Source organism: Urocitellus parryii, chromosome 4, assembly GCF_045843805.1.
Source record: "Urocitellus parryii isolate mUroPar1 chromosome 4, mUroPar1.hap1, whole genome shotgun sequence".
Taxonomy (NCBI): Eukaryota; Metazoa; Chordata; class Mammalia; order Rodentia; family Sciuridae; genus Urocitellus; species Urocitellus parryii.
The window spans coordinates 211,439,097-211,456,609 of record NC_135534.1 but is presented as its reverse complement, the minus strand read 5'-3'; the positions used below and the strand labels follow the sequence as shown (position 1 = coordinate 211,456,609).

At 53.7% G+C, this 17,513-nt stretch overlaps 1 protein-coding gene across 1 annotated transcript in view; it reads right to left on the bottom strand.

Moving 5' to 3' along the window:
* Cacna1b (calcium voltage-gated channel subunit alpha1 B) overlaps positions 1-17,513 on the bottom strand; it is a 144,706-nt gene that overhangs the window by 114,077 nt on the left and 13,116 nt on the right. Inside the window, exons 4-8 of the mRNA XM_077797372.1 lie at positions 15,124-15,227; positions 13,437-13,552; positions 12,720-12,776; positions 11,933-12,025; positions 2,777-2,986 (exon numbers count right to left, since the gene is read on the bottom strand). Coding sequence (XP_077653498.1) covers positions 2,777-2,986; positions 11,933-12,025; positions 12,720-12,776; positions 13,437-13,552; positions 15,124-15,227 — 580 coding nt within the window. The remainder of the gene's footprint in view (positions 1-2,776; positions 2,987-11,932; positions 12,026-12,719; positions 12,777-13,436; positions 13,553-15,123; positions 15,228-17,513) is intronic.

The window sequence follows — 17,513 nt, the reverse complement described above, 5'->3', positions numbered from 1 at the left end:
CCCATATCAGGCACAGATGCCACTGACCCTTAGGCAGGGCCTTCTTGGGACAAGAGGACCAGCCCCAACCAGGCCTGTTGCTGCCTCAGACAGATGCCTGGGCCTGGTTGTTTCAGCAGCAGGTATGAGAAGCAGTAGGAAAGCTGTACCCCTCACAGTCCAGCTCAGAACAGGAAATATACAAGTAGCCTGCAGAGTCCTAGTGCTCCTGGCCACAAAAACCTCAAACTCCCTTTACATGGTCACAAAGGCCTTTGCCTGTGCCATCAGTTTCCCATGAAGCACCCTGGGAGAGAAGAGAAATAGGACTACGGCCACCCCCATGGGGACCACCAGCAAGGCTGCCCAGGCCCTCAGCTTGTTCCTAGAAGACCAAAGTGAGAGAACTTTGCAAGAAACAGGTACAAAATTGGCCAAACTTTAGAGAAAGGGACTAGGCACTAGAAGTCCCCAGCATCCTGTTGAGATGGCCTGAGCTCACACACTCAGCCTCCCCTCTGAGGCCACAGAAGAGGATCATCCATTCTTGCACCAGCAGGCACAGTGCTGCTAGTGCAGCAGATAGCACCCACCCTGCTCTCCAGGAGTTCACAGGCAACAGGGCAAGCAGAGGAGGAAGGTAAAGGTGTTCTGTGAGAGGCCACCGTGCTCTGGGAGCAGAGGGGAGGGTAGAGAAGTGTGTCCTGTGGATGTGTAAAGCCTCACGGGGGCTCACAGATGGTGAGGCCCCACAGCTCCCTTTCACTGCTTAAGCCTCAGTTTCCAAAGTCCTGACGGGGGCCTCAGGGTGGGTCCTTGGTGGATGGGCAGGTGCACAGAGCTCACTGACTACAGGGTGGCAGGCCTTAGGCCAGGGCCCCACTGTGAGCACTGTGAAGCTGGTCTACACAGGACCTCTAGAAGCCTGCTCTGCCCTACAGGATCAGACAGGGCCCCAGGCACTATCAGCAGAAAGGCTTAGACTCAGCAAATGCCCACCTCTCCCTCCAGCCGTTTTCCCTCTGTGAAGACAATGGACCCAGGAATTCCAGGAAAACAGCAGATTCACAGTCAGTTTGCCTGCGGCCTGGCCCAAGGCTGGGGTACTTCCAGCCCACACTTGCACCTTCATACATGTAAGCAGGTCATGCAGGCTCCCACTCACACAGGCACCCCACCTTCCCAGCCAGCAGACACCCAGAAGGCAGGAGTGACCATGAGAGCAGCTGGGCACCACCAGGCCCAGCCAGCTGGGGGGAAGAAGAGAATCCACGGTCCCCACCCAACCCCAAGGGTAAGGAACCTAAACCTGACGGTCCAGGAAGACCCTGAACTCACTCCCAAGCAAAGTCCCAAGATGCCAAGCTACCACTCTCAGGATCCAAAACTGGGGACCAGAGCAGGCTGCTGCATGACACAGCACTGCCCCCCAACCCTCCCTGGGACATCTGAGCCAGGCTGTCTCAGCTCCTCATCCTTCTGCTGCCTCTTTACCCTTCCCCTGAGAGGCAAGTAACAGATTCCTTTTTTCTTTCTTTTTTCCCAGAACCTGGGAGTAAACCCAGGACCTCATAATTCTAGGCAAGTGCTCTGCCACCGACAGACCCAGCAGCTGAAGCCCAGGCTGCATAAGTGTGCATGCACATGAGCACACACGTGGGCACACGCGTGAAGCCCAGGCTGGGTGAGTGTGCATGCGCATGAGCACATACGTGGGCACACGCATGACCGTGGGCCCGCCTACTGCAGAGCTGCCAGCACCCACCCAGCTCATGAGAGCCCTTCAGGGGCTGAGTGGGCCACACAAGTTGGACAGCTGGGCTAGGACTGTGCCAGGATGCTTTCAGGGTTCAGCAAAAATTCTACCAAGTGCCTCAGGCAGCTTCCAGAGAGAGAGGGAGACCTTCATGGGAGCCCCAAAGAGCTCTTGCCCCCAGGCCCACTGCAGACACCAAGCAGGGTGAGTGCAGCTGACCCCTGGAGGACAGGGAGGCAAAAGCACTGACCACAGGATGGAAACATCAGTGGATTCTTCAACACTTCACAAAGTAAGACAGCAGAGCCAAGCTGTGCTCCTGGGGCCACAGAGCCCTGGAGTATGCAGGACCAGCTTCAGAGTGCCAGTTCCAATCCTGGACAGACACAGGAGGCCCCAACCACCGGTAACCTTCCTCTTTGCCTTCTCCTAACTATAGCCGGGGCCAAGACAAGCATGACACGAATCCCTGTTACTGTCCTGGGCTCATGGACACAGGATAGCAAGTCATCTCTGGTCATAGCAGTCCTGATGCTCATATGTCCAACCCATTGTACAGGAGAACGTAAGTATCCAGAAGAGCCTTGTGACAGGACTTGAGCCTTGTGCAGCCAGGACTCTGACTCCTCGGGAATCCAGGCCAGGAGCAGCACAGAATGAAGTGCCTAGCCTATGGGTCTGAAACCCTTCCGAGGGAGGACACAGGTGTGTTTGGCCTGGCTCATCCCTGGCCATCCCACACACTTCCTCCCCTGGGCAACCCAGGACCTCTCAACTCATCACACTACTGATGCAGGGCATCTGGCCACATCCGTTGGGCTGCCTGGAACCCACCTGCAGGCATGGAGGGGAGCCCTCAGGCCTGGGACACCACCCAGGCTCCAGCAGAGGCCCCTGGGGACTGACCAGGTCTGTGCAGCAGACAGGAGTTGCGCCCAGGGTGTTCCAGGCAGAAGAGTCGTGGACCAGGATTTCCAGGCTGCAGAGCAGATGGGTTTGGGAGGTGCCCTGGGAGAGGGAAGGGTGGGGCAGGGTACATACACAGAGCTGTGGTGAGCCGCTGCGGCTGGTTGTAGTGCACCATGGCCACACAGAGTGTGTTCAGAGCCACCACACACAGCACCACCCAGTAGAAGCTTTGCGCCTTCACCATGCGCCGGATGAAGAACCGGAACATCTTCTCCTTCCTCCGGAAATACGATGAACTCTCTGTCTTCCCACTTTTGAGGCTGGCACGGGCAAAGGGGGACCCTGCAAGACAAAAGGCTTGCTAGAGCTCAGGGACCAGCAGCCCCATTCTCAGAGATACCCTCAAGGACAGCCTGCCCCATCCCCTGCTCACAAGCCATTATGCACTAACCCTTGCCACCCCCCTGTGGGGAGTCCAAAGGTCTCCATGATGCCTATGGTCCCTGGCTGCCAACGGAAAGCTGCATTGGTCTGGACTGGATGGTCACTGTCTCTGGTCCCGGCACGCTGGCTACCTTCCAGAAGGTAGCCCTGATGCCCTGGGCACCCTTGTAGGCACTCCAACCTTTTCCCAAGAGAGATAAATCTGACAGAGTCAGCCCCTCCCCAAGATCCATCCCTCCAGTACACCCTGCCCCCCAACTCAGGGTCAGCATCCATTGGCTACCTGTTTCTTAAGCATCTCTCCTGGACATGCATTTGTTCTTGGTACATGGCTGATGTCCTGTCCATAAAGGCCAAAACACTAGCTGTCTGGGAAGTGTGCTGACCCTGCTCTCACCTGACTCCTTCTTCTCTCCCCAACGCACACCCAAACCGTCACCTCTGCTGCTTTGATCTTAGCAGTTCCCAAATGTAAAATGCTCCCTTCCCCAGGCTTCTTTTCCATGGTGGCTCCTCAGCTGGGGGTCTTAGCTTCAATGTCACCTTTACAAATCATCTTTCTCTGGACACTCCATCTAAAGTAGGGTCCTCCCTGCCCACACCGTGCAGTGATACCCACCTCATGGCCACCTATCACCATTTGCTCATCAGCCTATCCTTATCCAGCTCCCTGAACAGTAGCCAAGTTGAAGTTTTCATCCCTGAGCCCCCTTCCTGCATGTGCACACACACTGGGCCCCCAGGTAAGAAGGCCAGAGAGGGCAAAGCTACTGCACGGCACACACAGCTAGGGAGAGCAGGGAACCACCTCAGCGGGGGGCGGGGGGTCTCCATTCTGTCCCCATGTAAGGAAGACCTCGCAGGGATGTGTCCTTCACAACTGCCTGCCACAACCACACCCACCTGGGCCCATGACATACATGATGTCATGGTATGGATGTGAGGTATCCCCAAAAGCTCATGTGTGAGACAAAGCAAGAAGGTTCAAAGGGGAAGTGATTGGGTTTTGAGAGCCTTCATCAGTGACTTAATCCCCTGATGGGGTTAACTGAGTGGCAACTGAAGGTAGGCAGGTGTGGCTGGAGGAAGTGGGTCCCTGGGGGTGTGGCCTTTGTCATATATGTATATGTATATGGCCAATGGAGTCTCTCTGCTTCCTCATCAGGTGAGCCACGTGCATACACCACACTCTTCCATCATGATGTTCTGCCTCACCTTGAGCCCAGAGGGATGAAGCCTGCTGCATATAGACTGACACCTCTGAAATTTGAGCCCCAAGATAAACTTTTTCTCCCCTAAAATTGTTCTTATCAAGTTTTTTAGTCACAGCAGCAAAAAAGCTTAAAACACAAGAACCCAGAGCATGTCAACCGCTATGGCACTTGCACAAAACCACACCCCACATTGCCTGCAAAGCTCCCAACACACGCTCAAGGGGTGCCGGGGGTGGGGCAGGAGCCAAGGATCCTCTACTGCAAGCTGACAGGGACTCTTGCTTCTCGTGCCACCCACACTCCAGGGCATGGCCAGAACTGCTTCAGCCTCAGGTCCACAGGAGCCTGGGCACCCAGGTAGAAAGTGGCTGCAAGGCCAACGCTCCCATGAGTACTTCCCAGGTCCTGCTCTTTGGGATGGGGGCGCAATCCCAGCAGACAGCAATTCTTAGCAAGCAGCCACTGTGTGCTCAAGTCTGCTGTGGGCAGTGGCTCCGGCCCCATTCTTGGAGGAAAGCAGGTATCTACAGTAAATGCAGAAATGCATCATCAAATGGTAGTCTCGGTGGGAAGACCACAAGATCAAACTGCTTCTCAGCTTTCTGAACCTTCCAGACCTAATCAGCATATAGTCCCTATGATGAAAAAGCTTATTTCAAGAAAAACAGACCTGAAATCTTCAAGGACTAAAACAACCCAAGAAAGCTAAATATCAATAAGAACAAGATACAACTGAGAGCACATCATATAAAGGAATCCAGATGTTTCTAAGAGGAATTCACCAGTCAATACGCAGTCCCTGTGACCCTTGTCAGTACTATTTGCTCAACAAACATGCACAGGCCATTTGTTCCAGGCCCTGAATGAAGCCAGAAAACAGAACGACCAAGATCTACCCAGCTCTCAGTGACTTTCTAGAGGCCAGGGAGGAGGAAGAAGAAAACCAGTGTCTTTCCAGCCTGGCTGGTGTGTCCCAGCATGGAGTAGCAAAAGTGACATGGGCTCAAGCAACATGCTGACATGGACCCAAAGGCTGCCACCCTTGACCTTAGGGTTGTGTGACCTGGTGCACGTCTGTCACACAAGCCTGGAAGCCACTCACTTGGCAACAGATCACAGGCCACCTGTACCTTTAAGGGTCAGCTGGGATTTAGTGAGACAACTCTGAGTGGAGGGCTAAACATGGGGTGCAAAGAATAGGCTGACAACAGCATGTGGGCAGGGAGACGTGAGAGGCCAGCCCCTGAGACATAGCCATCCTCAGCTGGAGGGCAACCAAGGGGACCCAGCTGTGCTGGGAACACAGAAACCCAAGAATGGCTTCCTTCCCTCCCAGCCAGCCCCAAGCCTGTCCTGACCAAGGACCAAGGCCTGTACACACTGAATGCAAGTATGTCCTTGGGCTCTGCTAGGGACTCAGAGGAAAGTCCATTAGTCCCAGGGATCCAAGTACAGCACCCAACTCACCACACAAAACAAAGCTTAAAGAGAGAAAGAAAACAAACTTCCCTCCTGAAATTTCTCAGCAGGTAAAATGAAAGGAAGTTCACTCTGGAACTCAGTGAGACAACTCTGAGTGACTGGAAGGTGAGGCAGAGGAGGGAGCCATGAGGCAAGGGCAGAGGTACAGAAGAGCAAACCAGAGACACACTGAAGGGCAGTGACTCCTAGCAAAGGAGCAAGGAAAGGAGACGACCATTATAAGTGGGGAAGCCGCTCCTCACGGCAGCAGGGTGGAGCTACAGGTCAGGGCCTGGGTGTCAAGCTCCAGCAGGGAACAGACCACAGCAAGGTCACTCACGGTGAGGACCAGGGAAGGCCTCCTGACAATAGGGAGAACTCAGTCCCCACCTACACACCCTGGCAGAGTCAAGAAGGAGAGGGAAGGGCTGTGGAGCTGGGGCTGGAGGAGGGGCAGGAGGCCTCCGAAGGGCGCAGCAGGGCGCATGCACATGCGGATGCTCCACCTGGGGCAGCAGCGAGGGGCCCACACCTGGTCCAGGACAAGAGGGGGCCACGCAAAGGTCATGCCTCCTCAAGTTAGGAGTGGAGCAAAATAAACAGAAACAAAAATGCAGCGATGGGAACAGTCCATCATGGTGGTAAAGATGGTGAAGCGGCAAGCTGGAGTGGTGAGAACACTGTTCCCAACCACGCGGGCAGGAAAGGGAAGACGGCCTCTGTGGAGGGCAGAGGTGGAGACCAGAAACTAACGAGGGGTGGGACAGCTCGGAAAAAAGCAGAAGTCCCTCAAAACGGAGGGCACAGCCATGCGGTGCAGCCACGAGGAAGAACAAGACCTGTGCACCAGGCACCTGCTAAGTCAGACGGATCCTCCATCAGAAACAGACATCACACTGGGTTTAGAAAGAGCACAGCCAGAAAACCATGATTCTTATGGTGCTTGGGCCAGGCATGGAGGCGCAGGCTGTGATCCATTACTGGGAATGCTGAAGCAGGAGGATCTCAAGTTCAAGGCCAGCCTCAGCAAATAGCAAGACCCTGTCCCAAAATAAAAAATAAAAAGGGCTGGGGATGTGACTCAGTGGTAGAGGGTGCTGAGATTGGCCCTCAGTACAGGGGCTGGGCGTGGAATGGAGGATAAATGTTAAAGAAGTGTGGAAAATGAAAGAGAAAGAAGGGTACCAGGCAAATGCAAGCTAAAACAAAAACAATGACCTTGGCAAGAAGCAGATGGTGACATTTAATGCCAGGCAAGGGGGACTGTCCAGGGGAGGAGCTAAACAGAGAGAGAAAGCACTGTGTGAAGAAACAAAGGTAACCTGTGAAATCAGAACGGCTGCACCAGGAAACCACCTGCTGGCCAAGTCACCAGCAAAAGCCAGGAACACCAGGGACTTTGTTAAAAGCCCCATAGGAAGACCTGTTGGGACCACAGACCTCAGGGACAGACACCAATATGCCTGGGATCCATGCAGAGCCCAGCCACAGTCTGATAGCTCTCAGATACACTACACTCTCTCTGTTAATGAAACTTTCTAAAATCAGTTAGGAACATACAATCTGAAAACACACAAGTGTACAGACTTACAGGCCACGTTTTCAATCTGATAAAATTAGAAGAGAAGGATGATCAAAATGCTGTACCCACTTATCAGTTAAGAAGCACACCCTTAGATAGTCTTGCAAGAGAAAAGCAAAGGGGCCAGAAGGAGGTACCACAGCACACTTTTATACAGAGGGAGGAGGAGAGAGAGGGAGGAGGAGAGAGAGGGAGAGAGGGAGGGGTAGAAAGGGGGAGAGAAAGAGCGTGTGGGAGAGAGTGGGAGAGAGGAAGGGAGAAAGAAAGAGAGAGGGAGGGAGAGAAAGGGAGAAAGAAAGGGAGAGAGAGGGAGAAAAGGAGAGAGAGAGATGGGAGACAGAAAGTGTGTAGGTGAGAGGGAGAAAGAAAGAGACAGGGCCGGAGAGAGTGTGGGAGGGGAGAGGGGGAGAGAGAGGGACAAAGAAAGGGAGAGAGATAGACAGAAGGAGGGAGAGAGGGAGGAGGAGAGAAAGAGCGTGTGAGGGAGGGGGGAGAGAAAGAGGGAGAAAGAAAGAGAGAGGGAGGGAAAGAGTGTGGGGGGGTTTCTTAACAAAGCATCGATTACAAAAGTAGTCACCATCTTTCCCGCCTGCATCCCTGAGTCCCTGGCTCCCAGTTTTATCTCAGCTACACCCACGGATAATGCCAGCATTCTTTAAATTATGACAATCCATAGGAAAGAACTTTAAATCTTCTTCAATTTATGTTACAAAATCAGAATTCAAAAACCTAGGTAAAGTAGGAATAGAAGGAAATTTTCTAAATATAACACACATGGGATAAATAATGGAGCTTGGGCACAGGTCTATAATACTTTGACTCTAATTACCAACAAAAAAGTACAAACAGCCTGACAGAAAAACAAGCAGGGCATCTGAGGAGTCGCCAACTACAAATCCCAACGGGAGACTAAGAGGAGGCATCCAGCCATGAGCCGTCTGGCTGTAGAAGTGACAGTCCCAGGGAAGACCTCAGGAACCAGCGGCCACATCAGCAGGGTGCAGTCTGAGGCGGGGACACTGCAAGGCCCCAGGGCCCCCACAGAACCTTCAGGCAGCACCTCCCACAGCAAGAAGAAAGGACAGAAGATGCCAGGCAAGGGAGAGGGCATCAAGTTCCCTGGGAGAGCTCAGCACAGAGGGCCAGAGTCACTGGCAAGGTTGACGGGGTGACCACGGCACCATGGGACCAAAGGCGGCAGGGATCTGCGACTGGGATGGGAGAGACTACACGCTACAAAGGACATGTGTCCATGCCTGTGTGTGTCCTCTGAGGGAGAGAGTGAGTGTGTGTGTGTGTGTGTCCTAAGAGGGAGAGTGTGTGTGTGTGTGTGTGTGTGTGTGTGTGTATGTATGTCCTCTGAGGGAGAGAAAGTGTTTGTGTCCTCTGAGGGAGAGAGAGAGAGAGAGAGAGAGTGTGTGAGTGTGTGTGTGTGTCCTCTGAGGGAGAGAAAGTATGTGTGTGTGTCCTAAAAGGGAGAGTGTGTGTGTGTGTGTGTGTATGTCTTCTGAGGGAGAGAGAGAAAGTGTGTGTTTGTGTCCTCTGAGGGAGAGAGAGAGAGTGTGTGTGTGTGTGTGTGTGTATGTCCTCTGAGGGAGAGAAAGTGTGTGTGTGTATATCCTCTGAGGGAGAGAGAGAGAGTGTATGTGTGTGTGTGTTAGTGTGTGTGTGTGTCCTCTGAGGGAGAGTGTGTGTGCGTGTGTGTCCTCTGAGGGAGAGTGTGTGTGTGTGTGTGTGTCCTCTGAGGGAGAGTGTGTGTGCGTGCGTGTCCTCTGAGGGAGAGTGTGTGTGTGTGTGTCTTCTGAGGGAGAGTGTGTGTGTGTGTGTGTGTGTGTCCTCTGAGGGACAGTGTGTGTGTGTTTGTGTCCTCTGAGGGAGAGAGAGAGAGAGAGTGTGTGTGTGTGTGTGTCCTCTGAGGGAGAGAAAGTGTGTGTGTGTATCCTCTGAGGGAGAGAGAGAGAGAGAGTGTGTGTGTGTGTTTGTGTGTGTGTGCATCCTCTGAGGGAGAGTATGTGTGCATGCATGTCCTCTGAGGGGGAGGGTTTTGCGTGCATGTCCTCTGAGGGACAGTGTGTGTGCGTGTGTGTCCTCTGAGGGAGAGTGTTTGTGCGTGCGTGTCCTCTGAGAGTGTGTGTGTGTGTGTCCTCTGAGGGACAGTGTGTGTGTGTGTGTGTGTGTGTGTCCTCTGAGGGAGAGTGTGTGTGCGTGCGTGTCCTCTGAGGGAGACTGTGTGTGTGTGTGTCCTCTGAGGGACAGTGTGTGTGTGTGTCCTCTGAGGGACAGTGTGTGTGTATGTGTGTGCGCATGTGTGTCCTCTGAGAGAGTGTATGTGCGTGTGTGTCCTCTGAGGGACAGTGTGTGTGTGTGTGTTCTCTGAGGGAGAGTGTGTGTGTGTCCTCTGAGGGAGAGTGTGTGTGCGTGTGTGTCCTCTGAGGGACAGTGTGTGTGTGTGTGTGTCCTCTGAGGGAGAGTGTGTGTGCGTGCGTGTCCTCTGAGGGAGTGTGTGTGTGTGTCCTCTGAGGGAGTGTGTGTGTGTGTCCTCTGAGGGACAGTGTGTGTGTGTGTGTGTGTCCTCTGAGGGAGAGTGTGTGTTAGTGTGTGTCCTCTGAGCGAGAGTGTGTGTGAGTGTGTGTCCTCTGAGGGAGAATGTGCGTGCGTGTGTGTCCTCTGAGAGAGTGTATGTGCATGTGTGTCCTCTAAGGGACAGTGTGTGTGTGTGTGTGTGCGTGTGTGTCCTCTGAGAGAGTGTATGTGCGTGTGTGTCCTCTGAGAGAGAGTGTGTGTGTGTGTGTGCGTGTGTGTCCTCTGAGAGAGTGTATGTGCATGTGTGTCTTCTGAGGGACAGTGTGTGTGTGTGTGTGTGCACGTGTGTCCTCTGAGAGAGTGTATGTGCGTGTGTGTCCTCTGAGGGACAGTGTGTGTGAGTGTGTGTCCTCTGAAGGAGAGTGTCTGTGCGTGTGTGTCCTCTGGGAGAGTGTATGTGCATGTGTGTCTTCTGAGGGACAGTGTGTGTGTGTGTGTGTGCACGTGTGTCCTCTGAGAGAGTGTATGTGCGTGTGTGTCCTCTGAGGGAGAGTGTGTGTGAGTGTGTGTCCTCTGAGGGAGAGTGTGTGTGCGTGTGTGTCCTCTGAGCGAGAGTGTGTGTGAGTGTGTGTCCTCTGAGGGAGAGTGTGTGTGCGTGCGTGTCCTCTGAGGGAGTGTGTGTGTGTGTCCTCTGAGGGACAGTGTGTGTGTGTGTGTGTGTCCTCTGAGGGAGAGTGTGTGTTAGTGTGTGTCCTCTGAGCGAGAGTGTGTGTGAGTGTGTGTCCTCTGAGGGAGAATGTGCGTGCGTGTGTGTCCTCTGAGAGAGTGTATGTGCATGTGTGTCCTCTAAGGGACAGTGTGTGTGTGTGTGTGTGCGTGTGTGTCCTCTGAGAGAGTGTATGTGCGTGTGTGTCCTCTGAGAGAGAGTGTGTGTGTGTGTGTGCGTGTGTGTCCTCTGAGAGAGTGTATGTGCATGTGTGTCTTCTGAGGGACAGTGTGTGTGTGTGTGTGCACGTGTGTCCTCTGAGAGAGTGTATGTGCGTGTGTGTCCTCTGAGGGAGAGTGTGTGTGAGTGTGTGTCCTCTGAAGGAGAGTGTCTGTGCGTGTGTGTCCTCTGGGAGAGTGTATGTGCATGTGTGTCTTCTGAGGGACAGTGTGTGTGTGTGTGTGTGTGCACGTGTGTCCTCTGAGAGAGTGTATGTGCGTGTGTGTCCTCTGAGGGAGAGTGTGTGTGAGTGTGTGTCCTCTGAGGGAGAGTGTGTGTGCGTGTGTGTCCTCTGAGAGAGTGTATGTGCGTGTGTGTCCTCTGAGGGACAGTGTGTGTGAGTGTGTGTCCTCTGAGGGAGAGTGTGTGTGCGTGTGTGTCCTGAGAAAGAGTGTGTGTGCCCATGTGTCTTCTGAGAGAGAGAGAGAGTGTGTGTGTGTGATTGTGTCCTCTGAGGGAGAGTGTGTGTGCCCGTGTGTCCTCTGAGAGAGTGTGTGTGTGCGTGTGTGTCCTCTGAGAGAGTGTATGTGCGCGTGTGTCCTCTGAGGGAGAGTGTATGTGCGTGTGTGTCCTCTGAGGGAGAGTGTGTGTGCGTGTGTGTCCTCTGAGAGAGTGTGTGTGCCCGTATGTCCTGAGAAAGAGTGTGTGTGCCCATGTGTCTTCTGAGAGAGAGAGAGAGTGTGTGTGTGTGAGTGTGTGTCCTCTGAGGGAGAGTGTGTGTGCGTGTGTGTCCTCTGAGAGAGTGTGTGTGCCCGTATGTCCTGAGAAAGAGTGTGTGTGCCCATGTGTCTTCTGAGAGAGAGAGAGAGAGTGTGTGTGTGTGTGTGTGTGTGTGTGTGTCCTCTGAGGGAGTGTGTGCGCGTGTGTCCTCTGAGGGGTTGAGTGTGTGTACAGAGGAGAGACCTCAGTGGAAACTGTCCCTTCACTGTTGGTGGCCCTTGAACTCTGTCCACAGGGCGGCAGAGCCAAGAGCAGACACCTGCAGCATGTGCCAAGACCTGAGCAGGCTTGGGGCAGGAAGGAACCCCGGCAGCAGCAGGTCCAGCCACAGCCCCTTGGCAGCCAGAGGACAGACTCACCCACGGCACAGAGGTCTGCAAGCCGGTCCTCCCCCTCCTCAGCGTGGATCAGGTCGTGGCGGCTCTTCTTGGTGGCGGCTCTCTTCAACACGGCTGTAAACACAGGGCACGGCGATGGCATGAGCTGCAGCCTCAGGCAACCCACCTCAGAACTGGGGTGTCCGTCCATGGAGCTGGGAGTTATCCTCCCCCTGGACTGGCCACTTTCCTCAGCTTCTGTCACAGCTGGAGCTAAGGACGATTCCTGGTGCCCATGGGCCCAGTCCTTGGGCAGGAGGGACAAGAAATTCTGAGGTTGGGTCTGCTTTCTTTTCCCTCCAAAATAAAGTCAGTAGGGGGCCTGGCGACCAGGGAGACACAGGAACATTTATCTGTGACAAGGCTAGGGCTGCCAAGGGGCCAGTGTGGACCTGCTCAGAGCCTTAGGTGTGGGCAGCGCTAGCAACTGTACCATGAACATTGCAATGCTTGCCTTCACCAACCCCCCACTCTGGCCCCAGGTGTCTTTCCATAGCCTTTGGAAGCGGCAGTACTCCAGGTCCCTAGGCCTGCAGGTGTAAAGCTTCCAGAAGCAGCCCTGTCCAGCCCCGCCTTCCACAGCAATATGGTGTGCACATCGGGAAGCCCAGGCTCAGACCTCAGGGCCCCATGGCTTGTGACCATGGCTAACCTGCAGGTGCCTGGCACAGCAGACTGTGTGTGGAAATAATTACAGGTGAACACGCACCACTGCCCACTCAACCCCCGAGCCCCCACTCCATTGATGGAGTGCCATCAAATGACCTACCATCCAAAGGGGACTTCTCCTCTGCATTCTTGTCCTCCTCTGCCAGCATGACTTCCTCTGTGAAGGGACACAGCCTCCAGTCAGAGCCTGCCCTGCCTGTCCCCAGGAACACCCTGGACAAGGGCACACCCCTTTTTGGAAGTCACCCAGTATCCTCTCCTCTGCTCTACTTCTACGCTTTCAGCAGCCAGCAAGCCTATGGCTAGGTCCCTGATTCTAAGACCTAGACAGGGTTCCATGCAGAGAGGCCAGCTGTCTTGAGTCCATCCCATGTCCCCATCTACATTCTGCCCACCTGTGAGTTCATCACTGGGGAAGCATTTGTGAACCCTCAAGTGGCATGGACAGTGTCCACAGGAAGGAGAGCACTGGCTGGGCCAGGAGGGGAATTGGAAAGTCCAGGGTTTCCAAGCCCAGAGCCAGGCTTGGAAGGAGCTGAGGTCAAGGGCAGGGCACTCAGGTCTAACATGACCATGCCAAAATCATCTACTGAAAAGCCCAGTGTAGTCAGTGCCATCTGGCTGCCTGGTGCCAGGAGCCTGGGTGAGCTGGAGAGAGAGGCCTCCTCTAGTCCCAGCTCCTTCCAGCCATCTCAGCTTCCCTGCACTGAGCTCTACCCCATAGCCAGGGACAGCCACTGGGAGCAGAGCAAACTGGGAACACAGAGAAACAGAGGGCAGATCACCAGTGCAGCATCCAGCTCCCACAGATTCTCACCAGCCTTGAAGATCCACTCCAGGTACCCATTGAGCTCCCGCTCGATCTGCTGCTGCCGGCGGAGCTTCAGGAAGGCACGGCGGTTCTCCACCCTCTCTCGCTCCTTGGCGAACTCCCTGCATCCAGCAGGGCCAGGGAGGCAAACAGCAATCAGTGCAAAGACCCCAGGCCTCCCAGGGGAGCAGCCCCAGAGATAAAGGGCTAGACAGGAGGTGAAGGCTGCTGGAAACCTCCAGGTAGCTCCCTTCAGCCCAAGAGAGGGCCACTCTCCCGGCTGCTGGGAACCCACATGTTCTCTGGTCAGTCTTCCCATGTGCAGTGTCCTCAGCAGGGGCCATGGCTCTCCAAACCCTGGTGACTGCCAGCCTTCTCCCCACCACAATCCTGGCTCCATCCCCAAGAATCCCCGCAGCACACAAGTGCCACACTGTCCACACTGCTGAGCCTGCGGCAGAGGAACTCTGCCTGGAAGACCCTCCTCCCTTCACCTGGCTCACTCCTAGTCCCTCTCTGGGTCTCAGCTGAGATGCCCCCGCCTCACATGCCTTTTCTGAGCCCCAGACCTCCACTGGCTTCCCCACTAGACTAGGAGTTCTGAACTATCCCCTGTGCTGTGGGCCCTGCTCGTCTCTGAGGAGGGCATGGGAAGACACAGCAATGACAATCAGGTCCCTTATATGACAGGTTTGAAGCTAAGGATCACTCCAGCACCAGAGCATGTGGGCTGTGGCCAGTGCCGTCCTCCCTGTGTCTGTTCTTTTCTGGCCACCATGGCAGCTCCCCCTGGAGCTACCAGGCTCTACCTGCAGCCCACCCAGTAGCCTAGGCCTGAGCAGGAGGCTTCAGGGTAGACAGAAGGGAGAGACACAGGGTGTCTGCTATGACTTAGATATAAGTATCCCCCAAAACTCATGTGTGAGGTCTTGGTCCCCAGTGCAGCAAAGTTCAGAAGTGTGACTTTGGGACGTGATTAGATCATGAGGGCTCGGACCTGGTCAGTGGATTAACTATTTGAAGGCCAGAGGAACCTAATTGAAGGATGGGTCTTTGCGGCTGTGCCCTTGGGGATTATCATACCTTGTCCCTGGTCCCTCCCCACTCCTCCCTCCCAGATGCCATGAGCTGAGCAGTTTCCCTCCACCTCGCCCGTCCACCATGCCCTTCTGCCTCACCTCAGGCCCAAAAACAATGGAATCGGTCAAACATGGACTGAAACCTCTGAAACTCTGAGCCAGAATATGATTTTTCTCCTTTAGGTTTTATGTCAGGTATCTTGGTCACAGTAATATAAAGTTAACTCCCAAGCTCTCCTTAGGAGCTCAGCACAAAAGGCCAGGTGGCGGTGAGGCTAGGCTAAGGTGGGGTGCAGAGCCAAGACTTTTGAGGGCCATGTCTGCTCTCTCTATGGCCACGGAGGCTGCCCGGAAACTCCAGCATAGACCACACCCGGGTGAGGAGCAGCTGCAGCCCCTCTCCACAACAGAGGCAGAGCGGAGCGCAAGGATGTAAAAGGGGGAAGAAGGTGAAGGGTTGGCCAAGGGATAAGTCATGATGGTGGCACAAGGAAAGGCCCCAGTGCCCAGGACACTGGGAACAACCGCATCGTGTGTGCCCATGTCTGACTCCATTCCTGCTCTCTTCCGTCTGAGAACACAGGGAATCCACACAAGTCCCACAGGGCTCTTACCCTGAGAGCACACCCAGCACAAGGTTGAGCATGAAGAAGGAGCCGATGATGATGAGGGGGATGAAGTAGAGCCAGTTCCAGGTGTTTCCAGCTGCATCATTTGTCTAGAAGCAAAGAGGAAGAAAAGAGGGAGGATGGACAGACAGCCCTGGCCACAGAAGTATGCTGGCCCCTTATAGGCCTCCTCAGAAGCAAACACCTGCCAGGGGAGTCCAGGCAGGTCAGAGGTCAATTGGGACCCCCTATCAGACCTGCCTCTGCCCTAAAGAGCTTCCCCTGGGCTGAGGCCCCCAGAAGACCAGGGATACTTAGCCCTGCCAGTCACTGCCAACGAACATTGAAAAGCTCAGAAGTAGGCCCAGCGAGCTAAAGGCTGCTCCAGATGCCCCAAGGGCTGCATCCTGGCCTCTGTCTGTTGGGACTCCTCCCTAATGGGACATTCTCAGTCTCCCTAAGTAGCTCCATTGACATCTCTTCCCAATAGAGCCCCACGGGCTCTAAAGTCCACACCCAGACATCCATCTGCAGCAGCTCCACAACCCAGAGGCCACGGGAGCCTCCACACTGAATTCTCCACGCACCCACAAGGGATAGTTCTCACCACGTGCCCAACACAGCCCAGCTCCCAGACGTGATCTGCATAGCTGAGGCAAAGAAAGGCCATCTCCCCCAGAGCTTTGCTTTTTATAGCACAGCCTACAAAAGGGTGAGCTCCCCTGAATCCAATTTAATTCCACAGCTGTTGTTCTGTTTCTGGGTCCCAGGAACCGTGGCTGCGAGCAGTAGAGAACCTCTTTCTCTATGTGAGCCTAGTGTGAGAAGCAAACCAAGAGGCAGATGGGTGCTGAGGGTGGGTACAACCTGGGCCTTCACACCTCCCTTCAGAGAGTCCTCAAGCTGAGGTCCAGAGCACCCAGCGGCATAGAGGCAGGAGGCCAGCCTGAACATGGCCTACAGCTGGGGCTGATCTCCAGGAGCCACTGTTAGGACGCCTGCCCTTGGGCATCTATCAGCCCTGGCAGCATTTTCAGAATCTATCCCTAGAGGATCTTCAGTCCCCTGGAATGACTACAGCTTGCAGCTTCTGAGCCCAGAACACTGACTTCAGGACGGTCACCAAAACCCCTGGATTCCAACCTGTATCAGACATTCAGGATCCCGACTCACATTGCAGTTCATGTTCCTGGACACCTCTGCCCAGACCCATTTGCAGCTCAGATCCACGGACTGGAAGGGCACTAAAGCCACCAACCTCCCTGCAGGCCACCCTCAAAGTTGTCTTCCTTGCAAGAGGAGAGACTGCTGCAAACGAAGCCCCTTTCACCTAACATATATCAGATACATACATCAATCTAATGTATATCTCTGTAACTGTATATCTAGGTGTACACACCCACAACAGAGACTGAAAAATATGGGGAACCACAGCATTCAAGTCAGACATGCTGCCACACGCCTGAGTCCCAGCTACTCAGGAGGCTGAGGCAGGAGGATCACAAGTTCCAGATAGGCCTTGGCAACTTAGTGAGACTCTTGTCTTCAAATAAAAAGGGCTGAGGATGTAGCTCAGTGGTAGAGCACCACTGGGTTCAATCCCTAGTACCAAAAACAAAACAAAAAGAAACATCCATATTCATAGTATCAGAATCACAGGCAGCAGGAGAAAGAGGACAAAGCTAAGAAAATCCTTCAAGAAACAATCAGTAAAAACTTTCCAAATTTGGCAAGGGAAACTAAACCACAGATTCAAGAAGCTGAGCAAACTCCAAATAGCATAAAAGTAATCCACAAGGACTGGGAATGTGGCTCAAGTGGTAGCGCGCTCGCCTGGCATGCGTGCGGCCCGGTTTCGATCCTCAGCACCACATACAAGCAAAGATGTTGTGTCCGCCGAGAACTAAAATATATATATATATATATACATATATATATATATATAAAAATTCTCTCTCTCTCTAAAAAAAAAAAAAAAGTAATCCACAAGACACCTAAGAGTCAAACTTCTGAGAACTAAAAACAAAGAAAAAATCTTGAAAGTAGCAAGGTTTTCTCTCCCTAGGCGTGTGTATATACAGACACACATGCACACTTGACACTTAGACACTCAGGTCTGCATTAGATTGAGGTATACATCTGATGCCTATGTGTCAGACTGGGTATTTCTCTCACTGTTCACCAATCTTCACCCACCTCCCTCCATGAAGTTACTGTGCCTTACTTTAGTGGAAAACAATTCAAAAGACTTCTCATCAGGCCGTGCATGCCTGTAATCCCAGTGGCTCTGGAGGCTGAGACGGGAGGATCGTGAGTTCAAAGCCAGCTTCAGCAAAAAACAAGACTCAGTGAGACCTTGTCTCTAAATAAAATACCAAAAGGGCTGGGGATGTGGC